The sequence below is a fragment of the Drosophila sulfurigaster genome, chromosome 3, assembly GCF_023558435.1.
Source record: "Drosophila sulfurigaster albostrigata strain 15112-1811.04 chromosome 3, ASM2355843v2, whole genome shotgun sequence".
Lineage (NCBI taxonomy): Eukaryota > Metazoa > Arthropoda > Insecta > Diptera > Drosophilidae > Drosophila > Drosophila sulfurigaster.
This window is the reverse complement of record NC_084883.1, coordinates 15,817,334-15,841,338: the sequence shown is the minus strand read 5'-3', so window position 1 is coordinate 15,841,338 and position 24,005 is coordinate 15,817,334. Positions and strand designations below refer to the sequence as shown.

Here is a 24,005-nt window from a genome sequence, read left to right as displayed (position 1 = left end):
TTCATGCTCAGGCTGCAATTCTGCCTTCAGCTTAAGCCTCTCTTGTTATGCACTTGCCTGTCTTTTCCTAGATTTGTTTGCCCCCCTCCCCCAACAGCATATTTCACTCTATCAAAAGATTAATTCTAGTTGCGTTCAACTCAAACTATTTTTGTGCACCGGCGTCTCGCGTTCAATTGAACAATTCTCCAATCATCATTGGCATGCCAATTCAACGTGTATTCGCTTCAATTTGCAAATTATGTGAAATTAGCAAAGACGCCGCATGAAATTATAACAAAAATACGTGCAATTCAATAAAATGAATACAATTGACAAATATATTAAACTCACAAATACTGTGTACATGGCAAAATTGATATTTATTTAATAAACATCATCTAAAAATAGAATTTATAAATAAAAATAAAGCACAATACATAAAGTATACAATTCAATAAAATTAATGTGGTTGAAAAATTTATTAATATCACTGTATACCATACATTGGAATATCTACATATATTATCATATCAAAATTATATAAAATAAATGTATTAAAATTCAATACCCTAAAAATACTAAAAATTGATTTAATAGAGAGAACGATTAAAATTTGAATAGAACATGAAATAAACTATCTTAGAAAATTTTTGCACTTTGTTCAGATGAAAAGTAAAGTATTTATTAAATGGCAATGAATGTAAAGGTTTTTCTGCGCTTTTAAAGAATTTATTTTTAGTAAATGAACCAAAAGAAAACCAAGTTAAAAATATGAAATTTTAATTATTCTTTTACACATTTTAGTTTCTAAATTAACAATAATTTATAACTCTTTGTTACTTTGCTAAAACGACAACAATCAAAAATAAAATATAATATATAATATGTCAGCTGAAGTAATATGAAAAATTAAAAAAATTGTATTACATGAAAAATAAACTAATAAAATTTAACTCATATTATACACATTTGAAATTCCTATACCAATAATAATTTGTAGCAGTCCCTAGGGTCATGTTTATTGTATACAGGGTATATTAAATAGCAACACTGTGGCTTTTATATATAGTATGTAAAAGCATGCATATGAATCATACGGAGCCCGTGTGAGTTCCTACGTGATTTATGTCGTCTGGTCAACAGCAGCAGCAACACCTTCCCTTCCCCCTCTCTCTTACTTCACACTCCACTACAGAGGAAGCTAGTAGAAACTCGTGCCCACTCATTATGCATTTTTAGGCATTGGCATTACCCAATGAATGTTGCATTTGCATTCTCGCCGAGTCCGCACACACACTGTCCAAATATTTTGATAACACAGGACGTGCTGCGGGGAAAGCGCTGCTCACATTGCGGTTGGCAAATCAAAATATGTGCATTCATTTGGCTTTTGCGGTGTCACTTGTATTGGCCTCAAAAACATGAAATCATTTATGTAATGCCAGCAGAAAATTATTTAGTGGCAAACACAACACAAAAACCAAAGACCAATCACCAGCCAATTTAATTGAGTGCGTCTAGTATTTTATTGAAGCGTTAAGAAAACTGAATCAAGCGTAACTACATTTTTAATTTGCCACTTCAAGCATGCCAAATCGTATAGATTTATTTATTTGTGGCACAACTCGTGCTTTGAATTTTAAGTCAAGACACAAGTGCCCCGGGGCGTTATCTGTTTTCTATATGCCGCAATTTGTTGCAGCCAAAAAACTCAGCACGAAACTTATTCAGTTAAAGTCATGATGCTCTAATATTTCAATTAAATTTATAAAATCACATGAATAGTAAAACTAATTTACACACAACTATATAAAAAGCAAGCAATTGAATTAATTTTGCAATGTGTGAGAAAAAAGTAGATGGATTTCATGCTGTCAATTCCCGCTGGGCAAGCGAATGAAAGCTGACGGCTCCAAGGTTAGCAAGAGCAGCAAACAGCAACAACAACAACAAGCTGCCAGGAGGCAACCAAGAGCTCTCTTAAGTTCATTAAGCCACAGAATATAACATAATTATTCACTTACAATTTGTGCACAACGGCGCGACGCCTTGGCATCTCAGCTTGTTTATATGCGGCGTATACGTAATTTTGTTTAGAAGATGGTGTCGAGCGTTACCTTTGAAAAGATTGACACGCAAAAAGGAGCATAGAGCATAGAGGTTAAATAGAATGTGCAGAGAGTGAAGACTTGGAGACTGGAGACTGGAGAGTGTAAAGAGTGTGCATCATTTTGGCTTTAAGGGCGTCGCATTTGGCAAAGTCAATAACAGTTTCAACAAAGTCAACAGACAGGCTGCTAATGCCATTAGAGGACCTCAAGCAGTCCGGAAAAGGCGCACACCATGAGCTGAGATAGCGATAGAAATGGAGATTCACAAAGCAATTGCAATAGCTAGCAAGAGAGAGAGAGAGAGTGCAAGTGTGAGTGTGAGTGGTAAAAAACAAAGAGGAAAATGCGGAGACGTTGGGCTTGTTAAACCGCAGCTCATTGCTGTTGCAAAATAAAACCAACATTGGCTCAGGACCCGGCGCCAGGCTCATAAATTCCAACATTTGCCAATAAGTTGAAAGGCTAAAGTTTTACATTGGTAACCGAAAAATATGCAAAGCAGTCATAATTTTACTTTGCAACGAAATATTTTTGTATAAAATTGTTAGCAAACAAACTTTTTTATGCTTCAACTAATTTCAATCAGCTAACAAAAAATGTGCTGCTGCGCCTCTATCCACAATCCCTGGCAATCCCGCAATCCTGCAATCTCCACCCAGAATCCCAAAAACACACGCAAAACTTTTGTCAATAATGCCGACGCCGTCAACGACGCCGTCGTCGTCGCCTTCGCCTTCGTCACCATCGCCTTAAACCCTAAAAACCTGAAACCCCATCAAAACCTAAAACCCAACCGATTGCTTTCGCTGCCAGAGCACCGGTGTCAAGACAAAGGCACAAACACAAAGAGCACAAGCTAGAAATGATCCATGCACCTGCCGAAGCTGGTTGCTTCGCCTTTGCCTTCGCTTTTACCTCCACTTCACTCCTTCCTGAGTTTTGGAGCGAGTTTATTAAGTTGGGTGTCACCTTTTTGTGTGTTGTCGTTGTCGGCGTTGTGAACTTCTCAGCACATTGCAGCCCCTGGCCATTTTGGAGTATGTTTGCAACTTTGTCTGCTTGTTTTTGTTGTCACTTCATCAGCACGTTGCCTCTATGTCTCTGCCTTCGCTTTGGGGCACAAATATTCGCAGATACTTCGAGATAGATACGAGTAGCAAAAGTATTCCTAATTCCAGTTCCAAGTTTTTTTTTGTTTGCTGTCACCTTTCGTGTTTGCACATTACTCGCATTTTCATATTCCTCTGACCGTTTTGCATAATTGTCAATTGCCATCAATAAAATGTTTATTAAAAAGTTTTCAAGCTCATCCTCCATCCCTCGAATATTCTCAACTTCCGCAACTCTCGCGGCACTTGGAAATTATTTGCCCATCATGTGTGCTTTTTCACTTAAGTAATTTCATCCCTGAGATTGTATGTAAATGTGTGTGTGTGTGTGTAATTCCAAATCTTTGAAACTTCTGCGATGCTCTGCTAACTCATTAATTAACTTTGCCTGCCATTGTTTGCGAATGCTATTTATTCTTGGCTTATCACCGAGCCCAAAGTGCCCGTTGTGCACAACAATATTTGCCTGGCCCAGGCCCACAACCAAAAAGAAAACAATACACAGAGATGGCACAAGAAGCGGAGGGCAATGAGTCGAAATCGCAAAGTTTTAATGAGCTAACGCAGGTAAGTCCACCTTCTAATTAACATTTAACGAAAATTCATTTAACTTTGCACATGCTATATAACATTAAGAGATAGTACTTTCATTAGATCAAAGCTAATCTAGTGCTATAATCACATGCACTAACACCAAACGCACATTGATAAATCCCATAGATCAACCCATTACGTTCCTCCTTTGCTTGGTTTCTTTCATTAAGTTTGCAGCGCCATCTGTGTTCGGAACATGGAAACTACATGTTAAGCATAGTGAGCTTAAAGTTGTTACAAAAGTTCAACGGAAGCTTTCAGGCAAATGAATGATTTACCAAATAAGTACCGCATTATTAAAGCTTTTACGGAAAATCCCTAGAGGTTGTGAAATTGCGATGATTTATATTAAAAGTTATATAATTCCATGCTTATGGAATCTTATTAATTCCCCCATGAATTTGGGGGGCATTATTTTGTTAGGCCACCTCAAGGGAATTTAATCGAACACATAAAGTTTGAACACGCACAAACATTGCGGTATTAGCAAGTTTTCTCGATGAGAAAACTAATAAAAGTAAATAATTTCATATGCATGAAAAACTTGATTACCATTAAGTTATCGATTCTTGCATAAGCAGAACTACTTATTATAAAAGCACAAAAAGCTCTCTCCAAACAGTGTGGCAACGCCCGCAACGCTTAAGCATGTGCTCTGCAAGGCTGCAAAGCTATCATGTGCATGCCCGAACATGTGTTTGTGCCTCTGCGCCTGTGTGTGCGTGTATACGTGTGTATATGTGTGGCCGCGCGGCTGTGTGGGTGAGAGATTGTATCCAAATTGCTCTCTTGGCACGCATTTGACTTCAGAACGAATTGAATTTCAGTGCGTTCGCGAACAGCCTTTCAAAACGTTGTGCGCCAGCGGCGGAAGCGGATGAGCAATACAAAATCCACCAAGTGGATATGTGAAGTGAATGAAGCCAAAGAGAAAGAGAGCGAGCAAGGAGAACAGCAAAGGAAAACAGTGACAAAAAACCAACAAAAAAAATGTTAGCATACTTATTCGAGTTTGTGCTGGTGGTCAAACGTTAGTTAGTTTTTGTGTTTTGCCTGCCTTTGGCAACGACATCGAAATTGCCATTTAATGAATTCACAATTGCAACAATAACATGCAAAAATGTGACCCAATTCCAAGTGCGATTGTTGGGCGGAAAGGAAAAATATAACAACAAAAACAACAACTCGATTAAGTCAAATTGTAAATGCATTTGCAATCTAAACCGAATTTGTTCTGACATGCGATACAAGCAATAAAATCTACGGGGAAAAAAGTAGTTGCAATAATTATAAACAATTTGCATAACGCTGTGTGAAACGTGAAGCGTTTTGACTTGTGAATAGTGCGGCAATTAAATCGGAGCATATATACTATATAGAAATATATGTAACACTTCAGTTGAGCAGCAGCCCCAAAAAAAAAGAAAAAAGAAAAAAGTTTTCCTTTAACTGTGCTGCTCTTTTTGTGAGGCAGCAAACAGCACAGCTGATTGTCAACGACGACGCGACGCAACGCAACGAGGGAGAGAGCGCGAGCTCAGCTCATCGCTGCTCAGCTTTCAGCGAACATGTTGGCTTGTTTGGTTTGAGCCTCAGCCACAGCCAGAGCCAGAGAGCCAGCAACTCCAGTACTTCGTATAGGAAAGCATAGCATACCATAACCACCCCCAATCCGTATTGCCTGCTGGCTAACGTAACGAGTTTCGAGACACGCACGCCAACAGCCAGAACAACTACAACAACAAGAACAACAAGAACAACGACAGAGTTCACGTCCACATCAACATCCACATCCACGTAATATAGCCATAATCAAAGGTAGCCGTAGCCGTAGCCCAGGTCAACAGCTCGGGGGTGCACGCACGTGTGTGTGTCTGTGGTAAGTGCATAAATTGTATCATCTCGATGGTACTTGCTACTACTACGACTACTTGCTACATGCCACTTGCCACTTGCCAACTTTTACGGGCCAGCGAATGAGCGAATAATGAAATATTTATGCGTTTCGGGTTCGCCATTTCCTCATCTGTTTTGCTATGCCCACGAAACGTGGGGACAGATCTGTCAAAACTCTTTCACATTTTGCACTTTGCAACATTAACTAAAACAACAGACGGGTTGGAGTATGTTTGTTTATCTTTGGGTTTAAGCCTCGGGTCGGGGTTGCCAAGGCATATCACATATCTATAGCAATTATGGCACTTTTGGTTTCCCGGATACGATTGTTATTATTATGGTTGAAAACTAAAGCGCAATATCATTTGGAATAACACCTGTTTTTCCCCAGAAATACTGCCTTCGCCGAGGCACTCAAACAAATTGAGGGGCTCTGCTTTCAATGCTCAAATGCATTAGGGGTGGGGAGGGAAGGGGAGTGTAGGGGAGATGGCAGTGAAAGTGCTGTGGCCATACGGCAGTCAGCAGTCAGCCTCATCCCTACATCAACACCTCAGCCAAACATACATATATGTACATACATATATACATAAGTACATATATGTATGTATTTATGTAAGTATGTCGGCACTTGTGTTGTTCTTGTATTATTCATTACTTCGCCAGCTGCAGCCACACTTCGAGCGAAAGAGCACTTCAAATGTGTTTTCAGTCATTTGTATTATAACATTTTCCGCTTGCATATTTATTTTCGTTTTAATTGAAAACATATGCACGTGTGTAGATGTGTGCTGTCTGTCGATATTATTCTAAATATAATTATAATACACATTTTCGATTAGACCATGTGGTCTAAGCAACAATGAAATCTATTTTAAGACATTTAAGTATGGCTTAAAATAGAAAAATGTATATGCGCAACAATTATGAATATTTTGCATTTCATTAATAACAATTGTAAATCAATGGCAACGCGCTAATTCAATTTATTTATGCAAATAATTCGCCAGCTGATAATTGCGTAAAACCATAAATAATCACAAGCCAATTAAAATGGAAATCAATGCAAAATCAACGCATTTGGTTTTGTGAAAAGTCAATAGGTCGATGCGGTAACCGCAAATGCTATAGTTGTCCTGGTCGTATTTCCTCAGTTGCCATGGCAATAATATTTGCCACATCCTTGCCACGAGCTCGAAACTTGCCCCCCCCCCCACAAGGTAATAAGAAACAGCGCCAACTTTCAAGGTGGCACGCATTAAATTCCAGCCAATTAAATGATTTATTTATAATAGCATTATAATGCGGTATAGTTTACTGTATAAATAAACGTATTTCCTTTTGCACTAAACTCATTTGTGAGCTAATGACTTTATTGTTTAGTATATGCGCTTGCTAACTTAAGTACTCGCATGCTCGACCTTGCCAACAAAGAAAGGAAAAAAGAAAGCAAGCAAAGAAAACCTTCTGAACTCAAGAGCAAACCCGCTAAGTTTGTGTGTGCCCACGTGTTCTTAAATGATAGGCTTATCCAGAAAGAGGTTTACTCACCCATTCCTCCCCCAGATTACTGCGAATTCAACTAGCCAAGTCGAGCATTGAGCGCAAATTAAGTATACGTCGCAAATGTAATTGTAGATTATAGCGAAAAAGGCTAACGAAACTTTTTCGATTGTGGTTTGGAGAGGAGTCTTTCTCAATTGCACAGAATTGCTGATTATTGCGCTGTAATATCAAATTATACTTCAGTAGACTTTTCCCTAAACACTTTTGCAGAAAATATGAAGCTCTCAGACACCATGGCGACGCCGATTGAGGAAAAACTCGATCAAAACTTGAAGGTGAGGTGTAAGATTTGTAATTTTTTTGGGGGGTTGGTCATTAATCAACATCTCTTTGAACATTCACGAATATTCCAATATGCAACAGGTGCGCTCTGGCATGGTACATGTTAGCGATGGCAAGAGCAGGCCAGAACCACTTAGACTTAACTTAACAATGGAATTGTTGACCTTGCAAAAGTTGGAAATTGTTACGCCAACAAGCTCACAGCACAATGGACCCCCGATGGAATCCAAGGTATGTTAATACACTTGTTGTTCTTCATTAAGTAGCTAAGAAAATCATGTTGAACAACTTTTGCTTGATGACAACAACAACAACAACAACACCAAACATCAGGAGCGTATGGTGCAAATAACGAGACAGAAGCAAGGCGGCCTTGGCCTCAGCATAAAAGGTGGCGCTGAACATAAATTGCCCATATTAATATCGCGTATCTACAAGGATCAGGCGGCGGACATCACCGGCCAACTGTTTGTGGGCGATGCCATCATCAAGGTGAACGGTGAATATATCACAGCCTGTCCACACGACGATGCGGTCAACATACTGCGCAATGCCGGCGACATTGTTGTCCTCACAGTGAAACATTACCGCGCCGCAACGCCCTTCCTGCAGAAGCAACGTAAGTTGAGCTCTGACTGACTGCATGTAACTTTAAACGAAACGAATTCAATTGAAATCAATCGTGTTTTTTGCAGTAACAAAAGACACGCCCGACTCCGACAACGATGTCACATGTGCCGAGCTGAAGGCCGACGAAGGATACAAGTCATCCGTAAATAGCGGCACCATAAGTCGCAGCTGCAGTCGGCCAATGTCAATTTGCTCGGAGCCCGAGAAACGTTGGACTGATGTGGTGGCTGGTAAGTACTCCTCGAGTAGTGCACAGCCCACTCGAAATTCTCTTTTTGCTAAGCTATTTTCTCTCTGCAACTCTGCAGTGCCGCTAATGATGGCCTATGTCACACGTTACATCTATGGCACGGACAAGCTGCGTCCGAATGCATTCGAGGTGCGTGGTCTGAATGGTGTCACCACCGGGGTCATACACTGTGATGAGCTGGCGATACTTAGCCAGTGGTTAAAGCTAATTACCGACAATGTTGTGGGCCTTACACATCTGCAGGTGAGTTAAGTATTGACAAAAGAAATTGTTAAAGAAGAGAATGTTTTTCTATTCAAAATATACATAATTTCATTTCCCTTGTCACTTATGACAGATGAAACTTTACAATCGCAATTTCGCCGTGGGCGAACGCATTGAGTACATGGGCTGGGTCAATGAGGGAGTTATCAACAACAATATATCATGGCAGAGCTATAAGCCTCGATTTCTGCTGCTCAAAGGCACCGAAGTGATGCTATTCGAAACGCCTCCGGTATGTTGTTATTTAAATATTCTACATACATACATACATAACATATGTAATCAACGTATAGTTATGGTTGTTGCTTCAATATTCAAAACTAATTAGGACAAGAGCTTAACAATATAATCTTTTGTTCTCATTTATTTGGCACATTATTTATTTATTTATTTAAGCGAAAAGCCATCAATTTATGTGAGGTCATATTTAAGTTTAAACATACTTTCCATACCCGCTAGTCCTAAGGTTGAAGTGTATTATGACTTTGTACCGGCATCTTTGAATGTTCGTTGGTCTATCTTTTAAACATTTTAAACTTTAACATTGCTTTGATTTACAAGTTGCAAAAAAAATATACAATATATCTTTCGGTATATTTTAGTATCTTCTCAGTATATTAAGTTGGTTTATGCTATCAATAATGACAGTAGCTTTCTTACTTGTTCTTTAACAGCACTTTTATCAATATGTCATATATATTTCGGTATATTTCAATATTATTTCAGTATAATATTTTGGTATATTTAAATGATAATACCGCACTGTTTTGCTCTTATTGAGAAAGAGTAGTGGGTCTCTCACAGTTGAGCACACTCCAGCTCAGATTTCTTACTTTGTTATTCACATCGCTCACAGTCGAGCAAACTCAACCGTAGCTTTCTTACTTTGTTATTCCCATCTCTCAGCATTTAACAAGTTTAATACTCACTTAAAGCTACTTTTATTTGGATGCATATCTTTTTCTTCAATTGCCAACTTTATTATGCATCTAATTGGATATGGAAGCATTTTCAGTCAGCTTTGTCATGTTGCTCCCCCCTTTGTGTGCATTTGCCTAAACTTGCTCAAAGCAAACGTCGCTCCATGCTGTGCTAATTTTATGTGTCAAGATACAACCCTTTTGGAGCACCCAACAACCACACACACACACACATACATCCACACACACACACAGTCTCATAGAGAAACATGTGCACGAAAAATTGTACTTTTGCTCTAATGAGCAGCCTTTTGCACTGTGAACGGGTGGGGGCGGTGATGGGTGAATGCAACCTGCAACCTGCATGAAATGTTGGCCCACGGCTTACAGGATGATTCCACATAGTTGGGCTCCACTTGCCACTCACTCATCGCTGTCAGCAGTGGCGCAATTGCACACAGTTTGACAGACTGAGATGAGCACTTAGTGTATGCTTTAAAAATAATATTATCAGATTTAAGTAGAGTGTCAGAGTTGTCAGACTTCTCAATAAAGTATAATGTGCTTCTCTCTCTCTCTCTCTCTCTCTCCATCTACTTCTTTCTGTTTTTATTTGCAGCTGAATGTGGCGGGTATTAGCAAGGCTTTGGTGGTGTATAAAGTTTATCAAACAATGTTTCGCATTGTGAAGGAGTCGGAGACAGTGGATAGCCGACAGCATTGTTTTTTGTTGCAAAGTTCTGGACACGAGCCGCGTTATTTGAGCGTGGAAACCCGCCAAGAGTTGCTGCGCATCGAGAACAGTTGGAATGCCGCAATTGTGACCAGCGTAATCAAATTGGGCGTAAGTACAACAACAACAACATCAAACATACACAACACGCTTTCACATGACCTTCATTAAGTACATGCATACGAGTACTTGCGGTATATTGCCTGCAACTGAAACTGTTTATAATTTCGCATGTTTGTTTGTAATTAGCCAACCAGACAGTTGGTCGCTATGTAAACTCCGATAAACGTGAACGTGATTCCCAATTACTCGTTAATTTTTAAAACGAAACACTGAAATTGCCTTGAACCAAAAGGTCATGGCTGCTGACCTCAACTTAAATCGATGAAGAATCCAGAAATTTAACAAGTTTCCAATTACAGAAATTATATATATAATATATTAAGCTACATATTTCGTAATTAGAAGGACGACAAGAATATTCAAGTATTTATTTGTCAAACCCATTTCAGGTTCAAAAATACTTGTAAACTTTTTATATCTACAACTTACAGAGTAGAAGGGTATTTATAACATTCTTTTTAGTTTTTATGATTCTTGAAAATTTGGTTGCTGTCGGAGAAAAATTGTAGCAGTTATAATATATATATACGAAATGGGTAAAAAGGGTATCTTCTACGGTTCTTAGTTGCTTTGCCTAACAATCTGGTATATTTTGCATTCTAACTGTATCAATCTACCAAATATAGTCTTTGGTATATTTCAAGTATTTTTCGGTATATTAATTTGGTATATTTTAAAATGAAAACCTCACAGGTTTGTTTTTATGCAAAATAGGTAGCTGGTGTCTCAAAGTCGAGCACACTCGACTGTAGCTTTGGCACTTGTCAACTACTGAGATTATACATAAAATTGCGTTACACTACATATTTTGCAAGTAGAAAATAAATATTTCTCTCGCTTAAGTATTTATTGACCAAAACCCATTTAAAGTTCAAAGACAAAGTTGCTGTTGAAGCCAATAACGACGACACAAACGTTGCGGCAATTTATTTAATGTTGCAAGTGTTCCATCCACACATACTCACACACAAGCAGTTTTTCGTAGTTTTTGTAAGCTGCACAAAAAGTAGAAGAAGAAGCTAGAGAGGCAAGCCAATGACCGACATAAACGACGCAACAGAATGAAAGCAAATTTGGCCTGGCCAGAATCGATACGAATTTCGTGTGCAATTTCGAACACTTTGAGACAAGCAAAAGAGACTATTGAACCTTTTGTATTAGCTGTTATTTTTGGCCATTAGAGACAGAGCTACAAGTGCCACAAGTATTGATATGGAAAGCATTCGCTTTGTGCTGATGTTCGGGGCGTATACGTAATATTTTAGAAGTGAGACTCAATCAACGAAGTGTGCACGCTATAAATAAATACAAACTTGCCCAATATCTACCATATGCATATATATATTTACATATACGTATATCCTTAATTATATATATCTATATCCATATCTATATATATAGCGCAAGACCTTTGCCGTTTCGCATCATGGCAAAAGCGGTGGCTTGACACTTGACTGGCAGGCGGGATTCTCGCTGACTGAGGGGGCCGACTCCGCTGTGGTCTGGCAGTATAAGTTCTCACAGCTGCGCGGCTCCAGTGACGATGGCAAATCGAAATTGAAGCTACATTTCCAGGACAACGAGACGCGGGCAATTGAGACAAAGGCAAGTGTCAAAAGTTGATAAATTTCTTAATTGCTTTTATTACCCGCCACCATCGAAAATACATACTCGAAATCTACTAAATCGTATCCTTTTTGCCCCTCTCGTGTTTCATGTATAGGAATTAGAGTGCCAGGTTCTGCAGAGTTTGCTATTTTGTATGCACGCGTTTCTCACCGCCAAAGTTGCTTCAGTGGATCCGGCATTTTTGAGCTCGATACAGCAGACCTAAGCTATCGATAATTGTCACCATAGCGCTATCGATAATCTGAAAATCAAAAATTAAATATATATTGTAAGCTTAAAGAAAACTAAACAATTTGTATTTCAAAAATACAATTGAGATCAATATGTTTAAGATACAAAAGTTTGCGAGTAAGCCAGTTATAGATACTAAGTAATTGCAGTAACAATTAGTTGAATTTGAGTTACATTTGATATATGAAATTATTACAAATATAAAACAAGATGAACAAAAAGAAAACGTAGAACGAATGATATACTTAAAGTGAAATCTCTTGGTGCAACACAGTAAATTTAAGCGTGCTCTAGGCTTCTTTCCTATATTCAAAAGTAAAAATTAGTTAAAAACGTTGTAATTGTAAACAATTGAGTACGAGTACTTAAATATATCTTATATATACATACATATATATGACGAACAATTAACAATTAGCTATTAGCAATTATATTAGTAATATTTATACTTATTATCAAACTTGGGCTTTACACAATTACTAAAAACAAATAACGAAAGCTGCAAAACATCAACTGATTCAACTGATTAATCGAATTGAGTGAAAACTCTAGTTATTTTGGTCAACTAAAAACATTATAAATGGAAATGGAAACCATGTGCATTATAGTGAAAATTTAATTTTCAATTTTAATGAAAATGCAAATGAAAATGAAAATGCTATTGTTATTATTGTATTATTACTAGATATTTATTCTACAAAACTTTGCGCTTTTTCAATTCAATTCAATTCAACCGAATTAAATCAATTATTTACTCATTTAGTTTTAGGCATTGTCATTCGAAGCGCATACAAAACAAAAACGAAAAAGTTCAAATTACATTAAACATTCTCTCATTAATTTAGACTAATCAAGTTACATTTTAAACGACAAATTTTATCATTGCACACACATTGAAACATTGAAAACAGCCACCGAAATTCGCATTCGCAATTTACATTCATATTTTATTAGATTTTACACCCACATTAAAAGTCAGCCGATAATTTAAGTGATTCTCCATTGTAAATAAACAAACCAACCAACAAAAAAGTAACCAAAACATGAAACCAAAAAAACAGAAACAAAAACAAAAACATGTCATGCGTCAATTCAAACGTGTCTTTCACACTCACACACTCAAACACACACACACACCCAGAACAATTTGTTGCTTGTATTCATAAGGCATTAGTCATTGAAATAAATGGTTGATTTATTGTACTCAACTTAAGTCAGCACAAAATGTACTAAGACAGCCATTAATGCTTAAATATTGTTAGATGTAATCACACAGATTAGTACTAGTTATAGCCACTAGTACATAATCGTATATAATCGGACTTGTACTTGTAGTTGTAGTAATTACAGGTACTTCCTTGCCAGCAGCAACAGTCAACGCAACTCATCAACGCAATCATATCAATAATATCAATTATCAAGCCCACGTACTCACTTATAGATGTACATACATACTCATAGATACATGCATATATGTATATGTATTTGAATATGAACAAGGACAAAGCTAAATGTGACAGAAAATTAATGGATTAAATATATATGTAGTAGCTAATCGTATACACAACAACAAGATACACTAACTCGATTTACTTTGGCTTGCCAAAGATAAAATGTCATTGCAATTAAAACTGAATTATTACAATATTAGATCAATAATAATCTAACAATCCTTATACGTTAACAACTTGTCCGTTAAATGAGCTTTATCAATCCTGCAATGATATTTTGAAAAAAGACATGCATAAACACAAGCGAGATAGTTGCAGAAGTAAAAGTTCGAATTAAAAATGATCATTAATAATTTAATTTGTTTTAAACTCGTTCACAAACTTCTGTGACCGCCCTCGCTTGCTTAATTTCAGACAAACATACATATACACATACAATATTGAATATTTATGTAGACTGCAAATTTACAAGAATACAAAAACCAGCGAATAAACCTTGCATAAAAACAAAAACAAAACTCTAAAGAAGCACCACATAGCAACAATGTATAAATACGAAATAAATAAATATTACGAGTATAACAAAAAGAATATAGAAAAAATACCAACTACATATTTACAGAATATACTACAGTATACCAACAGACAACAGACACAAAACAAGAAAAGCTATATATACTATATGATAAATATATGTAATAATCTAATAGAGCTCATGAAACTATTTAAAGGATTTTACGATGTATTCAAGAATTAATTCTCATATACATACAGATCAGATACTGTATTAATAGATTTTGAAATATTTCAGAACGATTTAAAGTTTCGTATGCAAAAGTCACAGACTGCAGTTAAATTAAGAAGATCCATAAACGATCCTGTAGGCTTTTGTATTTAACCTCTCAATCAAGGCACCTTAACACAGACCAAAATACGTAAATGCACCACAAATATTACTAAATATAACCAAAGGCAGTAATAATAATGCAAAATACTATTTTTAAATAAATAATACAAAGTTAAGCCCCCTTGCAGATTATGTCCAAATAATTCTCAAATATTCACTATTCTATTCTCCAATTTTATTACAACATCTCTCTACATTCTTCTTCAATGATATCTGCAGGGGTTTGAAGCCCAAACCTTACACCAAATACCAAAGTTTAACTGTGCATACCATATAACTAAGTACATAGAATTTATTGTAATGTGTGTGTATATCATATAAGACAGAACAGCAAATCAAACATAATGCTGATCTATTCATTGCTTGTATACCACTAAAAAAAAACCAAAAAGAAAGATCAAGCTATCGGCTTTATATCTATCAAAGTATCTTTAGCTGCGCATTGTTAACGCAATTAATGTAACAATAAAACAAGGAATCAAACACATCAGATTCATGTGCATCTAACATACGATAAGCTTTAAGAATGTACACTCATATAGCATATACTTAATCCTATGTTACATAAATGTCACACCATCACTTTACCTAAGTTAATACTTACGATTCTTTTGCAGTTTTATAATTACCCGAAAATTATTATATTAATGAATGTATTCGTTTCGATAATTGCGAAAATCAATAACCAATATTATGAATAAAACAAATAATGCCCCAAAATGTGCAACTGTAATTATTTTAGATACTACCAGTGGAACAGCTTGGATGATATTTAAATACCTTTAATGCAATATTTTAAATTTGAAATTAAATTAAACAAGCTGCAGTCGAGTGTGCCCAACTATGAGATACCGGCTACCCATTTTCAATCAAAACATTCAGTATTATTCTTAAAATATACTAAATTTGTAAATGTAACGAAAAACTGAAATATACCAAAGACAACATTTTGTATATCAAAGGATATATTATTATTTCTATGGTGTAGGTATCGCATAGAAGTAATAATATATATTTGGTATATTTTAGTATTTTTATGCGCTATCTACTGCCTTAAAGTAATAATATTTAGATATACCAAATATGGCCTTTGGTATATTTTGAAATTTTCCGGTACATTCATGTACAAATTGTTTTGAGTAATAGAAATTAAAATGAAGACTTCAGTGGAATATTGAATTTAAAATTAATTTTTCTATCCTGTGTTGAAATATTCTTTAATTTTAAATTAATTTCTTTTCTTTCCAAAATTCCCCCTTCCCTGCTTCAATAAAATACACATTCATTTAGTAATACCAACTAAAAATATTGAAGTGATTTATTTAAACATAAAAAACAGTTGAGTATAAATAATTTAAATATGATTATTTGTTCATCACATTGCATTTTCACATGGCTGCGTGAAAATGCATTGAAAATCACCTTTGTAAACAATATAATGATTGATAATAATTATGATTTAAATAACATTGCAGCAAAGTTGATGGCTGGCAACTTTGCTATGCTCACTTAACGATAACACCTATAACTTAATATACATTTTGTGAATGCTTTTTTGAAGCAACAATTGATTAATTAAATGAATCATGCGACTTGGCAAACTCTTTTTATGGCTGTGTGAAAAAGAATTTGCCCAAAGTCGGTAACTACTTCTATGGCAGGGATAATGATAACATTAGCTCAATTTGTATTTGGGTTATTAGCCTTATATACATAACACATTTCTGGTTAAAGCTTCCGCTACGCTGACACTATATAATAAAGCTATGTACGTATGTATGTATGTGTAGGTGTATGTACATATACAAACTCATGCAGACCTCGAAGCAAGGATCTCGAGAGTTACCTTAAATTCCATTTTGCATATGCTCAATGTTGGCTTCGTACCAATTACAAATTGTTGCTTAAATATTTCTGTATTATCTACACAGCGTTTTCAATAATTCTACATACTTCTTCATCTTGTATGTAAACGTTAATAATATTTGTAATTATATTTTTTGGGGTATAAACTCGTATCGTATAGTTATAAGTTATGTATTTATGTATGTATGTGTATTTTGGCATTATGAAACTACTGGCTAGTCTTAAAACTGTAAACTTATGGTTTTCAGCTACAACATTTGATTTATATTTTGGCATCGAAACCTAAGTGTAAGTACGTTGTATGCGAAATTTGCATTAGTTTAGCTAGATCCGAATGTGTCGTAAGTGCTAAGCTAAAACTGATAACTGATAACTCAATGTTAATGTTAAACCCTCACTCAAGTTGAAGTTGAAGTTGTTGGTAAATTTCCCACCACTCAAACCTATACGTAATAGATCTGAAAACGTGCAATCGGTCGAACTCAAACATCGGCCGCCTCATTCGCCTCAGCATCCGCCAGACGCACCAACGTCACCGTCACCTCGGTGGTCACACCATTCACGGCCAGCTGCTGATCTCGCCACGGAGTTGTGAGCGTCCTTAAACGCTGCCTCAGGCTGCCGGGTGTCACAATCAGCTTGTAAATGGCCACTGCGGGTATCATGATGACCGAGGAGCCAGCTATGCTCCAGCCCAAGGCATTCGCCCAGTCGGGATACACGTAATCCGCATACGTCAACGGCTCATAGCCGAGCAGCCCATAGACCGTGATGAAGAGCAGAAAAATGGGCGCCACAAATCGCCAGCAAACCTGCCAATATCTGCCCGGGGGAAAGCCAATCATATCGCGTATATCATCGCTGAAACGCTTCGTGCCATAGATCCACGACACGGCAATGGCCTCGAAGAACACAGCAATCAATATGGAGTAGCCTGCGGCATATCGATCCAGCAGATGGAAGAAGTAGAAGCCACCTTGAGTGCAGCTGGCGAGGCCAACCACGAAGTACAAGGAAAACAGTCCAGCGACAAAGAGTTCGCGGTTCTTGCGTATCTTAGGGAACTCATCACTCAACGCTGTGATAATGGCCTCCGAGCCACCAAACTGAGAAGTAGAAAAATGGAATTATACACATTCATTAGCAGTCCAGCTCAAAGCTTACCGAGCTGTCCAATCCCAGTGTAAGCAGCATCATAAAGAAGATCAGTGCCCAGAAGATGCTACCCGGCATAGTGGCAATTGCAGCTGGATACACAACAAACACCAAGCCAGGTCCCTCAGTGGCCACATCCTCAATCCGCACCCCAGATGTGTGCGCCATGTAGCCCAGCACCGAGAATATCACAAAGCCAGCCACAAAACTCGTGGCCGAGTTGATGAAACTGGTGAGCAGCGCATCTCTGCAAAGCCAAATTAATTAGCAAACTCTTCCGAAAAATATATAAAAAATGTTAAGTACTTGTAGACATTGTTGTGATATTTATTATACGACGCGTAGGCCAGCAGCACACCAAAGCCTGGACCCAAGGAGAAGAACACCTGTGTGGCCGCATCGACCCACACTTCCGCCTTGTAGATGGCATCGAAATTGGGACTCAAATAATACTGTATGCCCATCGCCGAGCCGGGCAGTGTAATGCCGCGTATGAGTAATATCAGCAGCACGGCATATGGGAAGAGGGCGGTGAACCAAACCACTTTGCCCGAGGTGCTAATGCCCTTCCACAGCGAGAAGTAGCATATCAGATAGACCATGAGCAGGCACAACGCCATGTCCCAGCGTATGTGACCCAGATCGTGCAGTCCCTCGCTCTGATTCAGCTCAAGTATATAGCGACTGTGAATGATAGATTCAAGTATGATTGAGTACATCCGTCTATATGTTTGTCTCTCTGTCTGCCACTCACTTGAAGTATTCAGAGGCAGCCGATTGAAATCGCTCGACGGGCACAGCGGGCGCAATGCTGGCAAATGTTACATTCGCATACGTCTCGTTGGCCAGAAACAAACTCTGATTGCTAAACGCATAGAAATCACTCAGATTGCCAACCACTGGACGCGTATTTTGACCCTCAAACTAAGCACAAATTATTCACAATTTGTATATGGATAATAGTGTAATTGTATTTACCGGCTTGCAGTTGGGCGTATTCCCCAAGGATTGTTGCACGACGTCCACGGCAACACATTAGTGAAGGAGGCAAAGAAGAAACGCAGCGACCACGCAATGATCACATTGTAATAAAAGTCCACATAGAAGGCTATCAGCACTACAGCATAGCCAATGCCTACAACAAAGAAAGAGACTCTACTACAGTGAAAACGCGCGTAGCAAACAAATACATTAGCCGAAAGTTCCGTTTAGCGGATTCTTCTTCTATAGCTCTCGTTACATTCCCTGACAATCTGGTTTATTTTGTACTATATGTTATATTTAAAAATGTAGTACTATATCGATATACCAAATAGAGTCTTCAGTGTATTTTAGTATTTTTGTGATATATTTTTGGTATATATTTAGAATATTGTGGTATTAACAATGGGTAACAGGTATCTCGCAGTAAAGGAAATTCGTCTGTAGTTTTCTAATTTGTTATTTTTTTTTATTTTATAAATAAAAGTATAAGATTACAGCTATTGCTGCTTGACTTACCCTTAAAGAGCGGCACTAAGCGACCCCAACAGGTGATGGCTCCCTTACGATTGTGCTGACCCAGCGCCAACTCCATATAGAATAGAGGTATGCCGCCCACCACCAACATAATGCAGTAGGGCACAAGAAAAGCGCCTGTAAAGTTGCCAAAAATAATATAATATTAAAATAAAATTATTATTATTTATCACCTGTATCGAACAACTTATAGTCTTAAATTTCTATGCTTTTTCGTATACTGCATTGCGATGAAACACCCAATAACCAATTTTTGATAATCCTACGTTTGATTTTTAATTGTCGCATTTGTAGTTGAATTTCAAAATATATAATAATACATATCTCTTATCAGTTTTAACATATGAATTCTCGAAAAACATTTAAATATTAAAATGAAAATTATGATTTTGAATCAATTTCATAAAAATAACAGAGTCTAATCATTTAACAATAATTGCAAAGTTAAATAGTGTAAATTTAGCTAAATATTTTAATTGTGTGTCACATACAGAATTACATACTGATAATTTGGCTGACTTCAATTTTGAATTGTTGCATTCAAAGATAAATTGATCAAGCATACCAATTCATTTTTTTTGTATTAATTGTTTTTCTTTTATTTAAAAAGCTTTTATAGAGTCGTAGAAACAAGCTAATATTAAAATAAAAGTCGATTTTCTGGAACCTTTAAAATCTAATTATTGGAGATGGTCAAATTTTTCTATTATGACTATAATTTGGAATAGTCTTATTATTGGTCACAACAAGTCGCGAAGTATAATAAAATATTTAAATGAAGATTGTATCTTTCTGAAGATGTCGCTCAAAAATAATTCCGTGTACTCATTAGACTCTAAATGTTAGACACTCGGTTTATACTGAAGATGCTGGCTTTTAATTTTCAATTATTCTTTTCTAAATATTCTGTATAATAAATATACTTGTCTTAGATTCATTTTTGTATTAATTCACTCTTTCGAAACACCTCATGTTTGAGGTAATATAAAAGGTTATTAGAGTCGCAATAGTTGCAAGGCTATCTGGAAGCTCTTCCATCAATGTGTCTAACATTAATGTCGTTCCCAAAGTGCAAGCAATTTGCTTGAATTAAGCTAACTTCCATTGGGCAGTTATGATTAAAGCGCAATCAACTTTTTCTAATACTTATTTTACGACACCCGATTATGAATAACAATATGCGACAGAGGTGTGTGTGAATGTGTGTGTGATTGACCCGTGTCAAGCTCTATGGCTGGCACCCACACACACACTTCGACACACACACACACAGAGATACACACAAAATCAAATTGTTTCACAAGTGCCACTCTAAGGACATTTTAAAAACATTAACAGCATCCAGGCTGGGCTGGCATTGGGATATTGAAGAGAACAAGGCACGGACCTCCTCGACTGTCTCGTGCAGTTGCCGTTGTCCCCTTGGCGTGGTCGGTTAGCTTTTGCCACCCCCGGCATACCCCTTCCCCTCTCTCCCCTTGGTCTTCTCCCTTTTTTGCCTCAGCCCTGCCTGGTGAGCTCTGCCCTGGCAATTGCTAAAGTGCCATCGATACTTTGTTGAGTGACAGCGGGGCGTTTTATGATTTGATTATGTCTATTAGCAGGCAAAGTGGGCGACAAAGTCGTCGACGGCTACAACACAGAGACACAACCAGCCATTATACTCATATACACACTTCCTCACACTCCCACACACACACACACACACACTTACTCACTAGTAAAAAAGGCGCTTGAACATAGCGCTGTCAATTATGTAGAAAATGTAAAACAAAACCTAAAATAAATACCATGCCCAGATAAGGATCTTAAAATCAAATGCAGCTCTGCTGTTGAAGCTGTAATTTCCGCTACTTTACATAGCATTTCCGGTGCTCCATTTCCATTTTTTTCTTTTTTTTTTGGTGTGAAAGATTGAATATTGATAACATGATTGAATAGTCACTTTAAGTGACTAACTTCAGCACTTGACTTTATTTTTGAACTACTTCATTAAATAGGTTCTGCAACTGATGAATACATTTAAGCTTCAACTTTTAGATACATTCATATTTTAATTGGATTATTTTCCACAAAAATATTATTATTGCTTATTTGTTAGCATTTGAGTTTGATTTTATATATACTACCAAAGTGTGAGTTTAAGTAAATAGAGAAGCAAATTAAATATTGTATCTTAGACCTGGGCTAAAAATATGAGATGAATGCCAATAATAGGATTCAATTTGCATTAGCTTGCAAACAGAATAAAGAACCTTAATAGATAACTTGTTGAAAGTTGAAACAACTTTACATTAAAAATCCTTCAAATTCGCATAAATAAAACTTTAAATATAATAACAAGATGCAACTTGAAATTGTAGAAATCAGGTGAAATATCTTCAGTTTATTTCTGAAATTTTATCAAATGTCATAAATGTAAAATCTGAATCGTTAAAAGGTTGAGAATGTAGAACTTTTCATTAGTTAAGCGGATAAAGATTAAAATTCAATTAAAAATGATTTAACAAATTATATTAAATTAATTAAATTAACATAAAAATTGCCATTAAACTCAATAATTAAATTGTTTTTCTTTATAAATATTGAGAATAATTAAATAGGGGCTTCATTTTAGTGTTGTTTCTTAAATTAGTGAGCTTCAAACAATATAAACAGTCCGACACAATAAATATTTAGTAAAAGAAACTGAAATCCTAAACATCAACAATTGTACTCATATAAGCCAAGTTGATCCGTAAGCCGCAATCTCTGCTGACTTGTCATTTCTTGAACTAGTTTTTTTAACCATTTAATAAGCTGCATTTATTTAAAGAACTATGTCAAGGTGCTCACGAGTGCAATTGCTTGGAGAAGCAGCTAATGTTGAGGTATTTTACCAGTTGCTCCGCCAAGCAGGACGAGGGAAAAATTAAATGCCCACTAAGCTGATGGCATTAAAAGCTAATAATCGCAACCTGTAGGTACCGCAACGTTGTCGCTCGGCTTAAGCCTGGCAACGTAAGAAGAAGAAGAAGAAGAAGAGGGAGAGGCAGAAGGGGGGGAGTGTGCAGAAAGATGAAAATAATATCATAAAATATAATAAAAATGAATACTAAGCTGTCACTGATTGAGTGCAATGGAGCGTATGAAATAACAATTTATTTTTTAAGAGCTGAGAGCGAGCAGCAACAATATATACTATATGAGTATGTAAGTATGAAATAGTCATAAAACTATAAAGGAAAAAGGCAACCAGCCAGCTGGCACACACACACACACACACATATACATGAATGAAAACTCATTTCAACGCCTAAGTGCCGCCGTCAAAAACGTGTGCGGCACATGAATTTGCCACAATGCGTAGCATACGTTCTAAGAAGTGGAAATATGTCTTCATTTTGATGTGTATGTATGTGATATGTATGTATGTATGTACATACATCAAGCGAGTAACAATAAAAGCCTAGAAAAGCGTGTCCTGCACACACACACTCACACACACACACACCCTTCTGGCGATGCTTAGTCACTTCGCGCTGTCAGATTGTGGCAAGGAAATGGTGTGGCAAAAGGAGTAAGTGGGGGAGGCAAATGCGATTATGACTGCCAGATTTAGTTGTCATACAAAAGCACTTAACTTTGAAATTGTTTTGAATGATGGCGTTGCGAAACGAAGATCACAAGTCCTAAGCATATTCTCGCATGAACTTATTTCTTTCTTTGGAGTCGCACGTCTGGACTCTGGGTAATTTCGTATAGGAAGTACGCACTTACGTCCCCCCTTCCCCACTCTCCCCGCACTCATCCATTCACTGCCCAGTTAATGGCAGGCACTTCGCACGCATTTTCACATAGCACTTGTCAAAGTGTTAACAAGGCCAAGTCACTTGTTCTCCTCGTCGTCGTCGTTGCGGTGGTTGAGGAGTTCCTGGTTGCGCTCAATGATGTGTAAAGCCTTATAAATGATTTTTGTGCCATTGTTCATGCGACTGTGTCCCTAATTGGCCACCCAAGCCAAGCCAAGCCAAGACTTAAGCATAAGCATACGAAATATGTATAGACACTTAAGATAAAGAGAGAGAGAGATTTTCTTACCACCGCCATTTTTGTAGCACAAATAGGGAAATCTCCAGACGTTTGCTAAATCGACGGCGAATCCAATAACCGATAATAAAAAATCCACCTTGCCGCTCCATGTTTCACGCTGATCGTTGATGCTTGTGTTATCGTTGTCGTGTGGCGTGGACGTCTTTGCTATTTGTCCGGTCGGTGACATCGCCGTTGCGACGATGTCCGTATCCTTGGCCAAAACGTCGTCGTCGTCGTCGTTTTAGTTGCCAACTCCGTCCGTCGCACGCCAATCCACACACTACAAAATCACAAGAAACAGATACACGATTACATTAAAAATTTAATTGCAATTACTGCAACTCTCTCACACACACTCTGTGTCTCTCACTTTTGGGCTAACACTCATTTAATTCTGCATGTTTGTGGCAGACGACAATTTCGATATATGCTGCTGCTTCTGCTGCTTGAGTGTTTAAGCCGACACTTGATGCTCAATTGAGCCGTGTGGAGTGTGCGGGAGGAGTGTGTGTAGCAAGCAGGTGAGATTTTGTGTGAAAGTGAAATGTCCATACACACTTGAAATCTGTTTGGCCACGACATGTGCTCTCTAGCCCTTCGAGTGCTCGAGTGTTCGCATATTACGCATACGACGTGTGGCGGCCGCACACACAAACACTTCACAATTATAGCACACAAATGCCAAACCGTATGTATGTTAACTTTCCTTTCATT

The 24,005-nt window shown here is 37.3% G+C and overlaps 2 protein-coding genes across 4 annotated transcripts; one reads left to right on the top strand and one right to left on the bottom strand.

Annotated features, from left to right (window-relative positions):
- Positions 1-3,498: 3,498 nt before the first annotated feature.
- Positions 3,499-13,396, top strand: LOC133844081 (gamma-2-syntrophin). Of its 3 annotated transcripts, none has more exons than XM_062277916.1 (10): positions 3,499-3,769; positions 7,469-7,533; positions 7,622-7,771; positions 7,874-8,159; positions 8,236-8,400; positions 8,479-8,663; positions 8,758-8,916; positions 10,224-10,448; positions 11,862-12,065; positions 12,184-13,396. In XM_062277916.1, exons 2-10 carry the CDS (start codon positions 7,474-7,476, stop codon positions 12,292-12,294), a joined length of 1,545 nt encoding a protein of 514 aa, XP_062133900.1. In that variant the 5' UTR covers positions 3,499-3,769; positions 7,469-7,473; the 3' UTR covers positions 12,295-13,396. The 3 variants fall into 3 exon arrangements, with proteins under 3 accessions (XP_062133900.1, XP_062133901.1, XP_062133899.1); XM_062277915.1 differs by lacking the exon at positions 3,499-3,769 and adding an exon at positions 4,627-5,675; XM_062277917.1 differs by lacking the exons at positions 3,499-3,769; positions 10,224-10,448 and adding an exon at positions 4,625-5,675.
- A 2,606-nt stretch (positions 13,397-16,002) lies between these two features.
- On the bottom strand, positions 16,003-23,589 carry LOC133843735 (sodium-dependent dopamine transporter). The gene is given in 8 exon segments (XM_062277402.1): positions 16,003-17,650; positions 17,709-17,946; positions 18,006-18,383; positions 18,454-18,623; positions 18,678-18,698; positions 18,701-18,834; positions 19,200-19,334; positions 23,298-23,589. Coding segments are annotated over 8 exon segments (1,881 nt in total). The 5' UTR covers positions 23,479-23,589; the 3' UTR covers positions 16,003-17,026.
- Between the last annotated feature and the right edge of the window lie 416 nt (positions 23,590-24,005).

Bases quoted from the DNA above. Each gene is read 5' to 3' on its own strand.
- LOC133844081 (XM_062277916.1), top strand. From the start codon at position 7,474: ATGAAGCTCTCAGACACCATGGCGACGCCGATTGAGGAAAAACTCGAT. The intron at 8,917-10,223 runs GTATGTTGTTAT...TTTTATTTGCAG, and splicing joins TGCTATTCGAAACGCCTCCG to CTGAATGTGGCGGGTATTAG. The intron at 10,449-11,861 runs GTAAGTACAACA...CTATATATATAG, and splicing joins CCAGCGTAATCAAATTGGGC to CGCAAGACCTTTGCCGTTTC.